This window comes from Pseudomyrmex gracilis, unplaced genomic scaffold (genome assembly GCF_002006095.1).
Source record: "Pseudomyrmex gracilis isolate BER0280 unplaced genomic scaffold, ASM200609v1 scaffold_89, whole genome shotgun sequence".
In the NCBI taxonomy this organism is placed as follows: Eukaryota; Metazoa; Arthropoda; class Insecta; order Hymenoptera; family Formicidae; genus Pseudomyrmex; species Pseudomyrmex gracilis.
The window spans coordinates 459413-464726 of NW_018020673.1; the positions used below are offsets into that span (position 1 = coordinate 459413).

General features: G+C 30.6%; 1 protein-coding gene across 1 annotated transcript in view; it reads right to left on the bottom strand.

Moving 5' to 3' along the window:
* The window catches only part of LOC109855433 (transmembrane protease serine 9-like), a 39161-nt gene extending 37403 nt beyond the window's left edge, over positions 1-1758 (bottom strand). Inside the window, exon 1 of the mRNA XM_020429681.1 lies at positions 1668-1758. Coding sequence (XP_020285270.1) covers positions 1668-1758 — 91 coding nt within the window. The remainder of the gene's footprint in view (positions 1-1667) is intronic.
* Positions 1759-5314: the final 3556 nt, after the last annotated feature.

A 5314-nucleotide genomic window follows, 5' to 3' on the forward strand; every position in this document is an offset into this window, starting at 1 on the left:
TAAAACCTTCATATTATTATTCAGAGAGGTGACCTTGATAACATATGTCAAAATTGTTGAGATCGGAAAATAGTCCGTATAACTGCATAATTACCTTATTTTTTATGAATAACTTTTCAACAAACAACAAGCAACGGCTAAAACTGTTTGATTGTTACTCAAAAATATATCCTTGATAACTTATGTCAAGATCAACATCATTGGTCCTGCCTCCCGTATACGAAATAATTATCGCATATCTTGTTATATACATATATCATTTCACTTTTTAATATAGTTTTTTAATTTTTAATATTTCTAATATATATGTATTTCAAGTTTTAATTATTTCGAAAGAATAACATTTTTACGCGCACTCTAAATTTACATTTATAATAAAACATCTTGCTAAATTATTTAAAACAGTAAAAAATATGCGATGGAATTATCGTGATAAACCATCTGTTTCAAACATTTTAACTTTTATGTGAATTTTTATTAATCTACATTTATTATATAGATTCAACTTTTCAGAAGACTTGAGCTGATAATCTCAAAATATATCGTGATGAATTTGAAAAAAGAATTTGCTCGATAACTCATAGAACTCGATAATTCATAGCTTTAGTCGGCATAAATTAATAAATAAAAAAATAAGCTTATGAAAAGATAAATCAAAAAATCAAAGCCAATGCGAGTCAATATACAGATCACTATATAGATTGCTCGTGTATGTGTTTATCATTTTTTATGTATCAAACTTTTTAATTCTTTTATTTGAATTTCTTCCTCAGTAGGTAAATAAATGAAGAAAAAAAACATTAGCATACAATAAAATACATCAGCATACAATAAAATACATAAAAATACAAAAATCTCAAATAAATAATGAAACTACACTTTATCAAGAAAAATTAAAACATTAATTAAAAAGTTGATAGCAGCAAACATTATATGCAAAGTATAATTTAATCATCATGTAATCAAAGTAATATTAAAATAAATTAAAACAAACATATAGTTAAAAAATTAAAGTCAAGAATTAAATAAATACATATTTAGTCAAAAAATAAATATATAGTCAAAGAAATAATAAAACACTAGTGACAACCAAATCCACAAACTTACAAAATGCGGCAGAAGCTTGTTTATAAATAATGTGTGTGTGTGTTTTTCTCAACACAATATCAAATAATAAGTTAACATTAAAGTTAAAATCAAAGAAGTCTATTAAGATAAGAGTTAGTATTTTATTGCTTTAATAAAAATAAGTAAGAGAGATCTTAGCTATTTAATATCACATATAATATTAATAGAATTGTTTTGTAATCTAATATATGGAGCATCTTAAAAACCGATCTTGTAAAATAACTATCAATGTCTAAAATTTTTATGTTTTGCCAATCAAAATCATGTCCAATTTTAATTAAGATTATATTATTTGAAAATTTGATATTATTTTATCGCATCCTGAGAAAAAATGGAAAATCATCATAATCATATAAGATTATATATGGATCGGATGTAATTTTATATAATCGTATAAACTTTTATATAAGTCGAATATGATTTTATGCGATCGTGTAAAATCAGATCCGAAATTTGGCGCGATCTGATTTTATATAATCATATATATAGATCTGAAGATCTATTTGAAACTTAAATTATATACTTTGAATTCTACTCACAATTAATATACTCGGTCTGAACGCTTGTCAATATTCCAAAGAGCGAGACGATTAATAACATGGCAATTCCTCTATACTTTCGGCCAATCATTTCGCTTTGGATCCGTCGTATATTTGTCGGTGTGAGATCATGAAGCGTTCCTCGATAACGACGTTTCTTTTATACATGTAACTCTTGATCGCATCTTTCTCATCACGATTTCTTTCTCTGTCACTTTTGTACTACCACTGGTAGAAAGGTCAATTTGCTCGTGATTACACCACGTGTGTTTACACCGTGAACTTGATATCCGATGACTAATCACGGCCATCGATATACCCGCGTACTCGTTCGTGCCGGAAATATATTGATAAAGCCCGACCCTGATGTGATTTTCATGGGCGTTTTAACGTCTATGTGAAAAACCGCGCCGCGTTATTGGCGACTGAGAGGACCAAAGAGACAAAAAGTTATAAATAACTTTATTATATAACTAAAAATCTTAGAGCAAAAATTGACAGTAGCACGGATTTGCGGCAAATAAAACAGTTGTAATAAAAGAGATTGTTAACGTGAACAAAAAGACTCACGTTAGAACGACTGACGTTGATTCGCGATATTTTCACGTTTAAACTCAGATTTCACGAAAGATTCTTAATAAAATAATAAAATAATAAAGTAACATTAAATAATAAACTAACTAATAATAAACTCAATAAGAGCCTTCTAACGTGAGTATATATATATCATAAAACATCTTTATACGGCGGCAATGTTGAGTCCTTGCGACTTGAGAAGAGTTTTGTCACCGACGTCGCCGACGGCGATTACGATGCCAGAAGAAGCCTCGCAAGAGAGCCGCGGCGGTTGTACGAGCATCGATTAGCGGCAATTCCACACAGATAAATCTTCCATCTTAGAAATGTTTATGAAGGCGAGATTGGATTTTAATAAGAAATTGCAATTGACGGTGCCGTCGACGATATCGCGCGGAATGATGCGTTCGTAAAATTGCAGTCGCGGTAATTCGCTGTAAATATGAGTAAATGTAAGCAGAAAAAAACAGAACACGGTACTATTAAGTAACGAAATAAAGAGAACACAACGCAACACAATGCAGCTTTCTCGAAATATGAGACAATTACATAAAACTGTCCGAATCTGATTCGTCCGCGTGCGCATCGATCATCGCATCGCGACGGAGGATATCGCCACGACGAAAAAAGAATCGGCGTGGCGATATCCTCCGTCGCGATGCGACTTCCAAGCCACGCTCACTTCTTACGTCATATGATAATAAGCGACCTCTCGGCCTCGGATACGTCGTCTAGATGACACACTAGTTTTTCACCTCTCGTGGTGCAATTTAGAATGCGCTTCTTTTCCCAGAATTTAAGTCCGCCGTACGAAGAAGAGGGAAGAGTTTACGGTAAGGAAGAGTCGGGTTTACATCACATATATGAAAAAAGATAGGGGAGAAAAAGGGCATTTGTCAACAAACTCATTTCTTTACAAATACATTACACATACCACACTGTTATTACTAATGAAGTTAACTCATTATATGAAGATCTTATTATATGAAGATCTAGTATTTGAATCGCATTGCCTTATTCTCATTTTTCAAAAGGCACGGTAATGCCTCGCGCCAAGTTCACGTGCAATAAAGTCGCGCGCGAACGGTGCGAGCACTCCGTGCCTCTATTACGCAAAAATTAAAAAATTTGATATTTATGAAAAATTAAAATATACATATTTCAGTAAAAAATAAACCAATGAACCGCTATTTAGTCTCAATTGTTTTGGGTTTGAAAATTAAAATAAAAAGTATACATATATGTGTTTTTGTTGTCTGTGTCTTCTATTCAAAGATATTTGAAGATAATGTCTTAAATTGATAAAATTCGCACATATAAACATTTTTCGTTGGACAAATATACATATATATCACATATGTGCAACTTTATAGTTTCCAAAGTTAATAGATGGCAAAGCGAGTGCGGTGCAATCTCATTCTCTCTCTCTCTCAATTCTCTTTTATCCTCTCTCACATTCTCTCTTTTTTTCTTTCTTTCGATAGTGTCACGCACAACGAAATTACCAAATTGTCAAAAGTGACAGTTTGTTACTTTAAAATGCAAAAGATACTAAAGATATGAATACAACATGTATGTATGTATGTAAAAAAACATCGACATGAAAAATGCGTTATACTCGGAGGAAACGTCAAAAGTAGGTTTATTACTTTTTTCATCTAAGTTATATCGGTAGTGCTGAAGATTGTTGCCATTTAAGTTATCGTGTACTTTATGTACTTTTTTCTACAGTAGAACCTCCCAAACGTATACAGTCAAGACCGACAAACCTCTCAAAACATATACTTTCCCTATTCCCTCACTCTTTAACTCACGCATGCGCAAAGACTTACTTGGTATAAATGCGCAAATGCTAGCGCAGTTTTTTTTGTAACCATACTTAGTGGTGGGAAAAACGATAAAGGGGAAAATATACGTTTTGAGAGTGGATTTTTATATGTTTTGGGAGGCATATAGTATACGTTTTGGGAGGTTCTACTGTATTTTTTGTTGTGTTAATATATCAATGTATTTTATTTGCAATAAAATATGACCATTACTGTATACACATTTTATGCTCTATTATTACCATAATTATTAATTATTGTAATTTAATAAATAAAGAAAGAATAAAGAATAATAAAAAAATAAAGAAAGAGATCTTGAGAGTAATTTAACTAACTTTTTTACTTTACAGACTGTTACGCACTACTCTGTATTTGACACAGTTTTAGCAAAGATAGTACATATGTTGGCAAAGATTAGGGATGAAATGTACGTGAATCCACAAGAGAAAGCTATTTTCTTCCGGACGGTCAACATGGCAAAATAAGCACACACACACACATATTCTAATTTTACATTTCATAAAAGTTTCTTTTCTTATTACACTCTCGGAGATCTTGAAGAAGAAGAGGCACAAAAGTATAAAATTTTTATGAGAATAATAATTTATAGTCTATTATCTCTAATAGGATATTATTGAGACATTCATTAACTATTTTATAATTTTTACAGAGCGCCATGACTGTCTTTAATCTGCTAATACATTAGACAAACAAGTAGAGACTTGTGAAATCTGTTTGGAAGTAGATGCCTGCAATTTAGTATTCATTTTAAAATACAAAAATGGTATCAACAAGTCACTTATCATCTATCTTAGATTGTGAGAAGTTGCAAGTATATAAAACCATTTTTTTTTTTTTTTTATTGTTAATTGGCTTGTTAAACTATATTACTAGAAAAAGTCGAGTTAATTTTTTTAATAAATTTAATTTTGTTCAAATAGAATTCAAATAAGTTTTATTTAAAAACTTTGACAATTATGAATTTTTCAATCATTATCAAAAAGCTTTGGTTAAGAATTTTATTTATCTGTGCCAATTATTTTATAATAAATTTATACAAAATGCATCATATTCCAGGACTGAAATGCATAATGAATTAGCATCGCAAGCTCGAGTGTTAGGTGATGCTGTGCAAAATTTTTTTATAAAATCTGATTTAAATAACACTTAAGATAACACTCAATAAGGTTTTGTTCAGAAATTACGTGAATAATTCATCAGGTAAATAAAAATGTTATTTTTTCT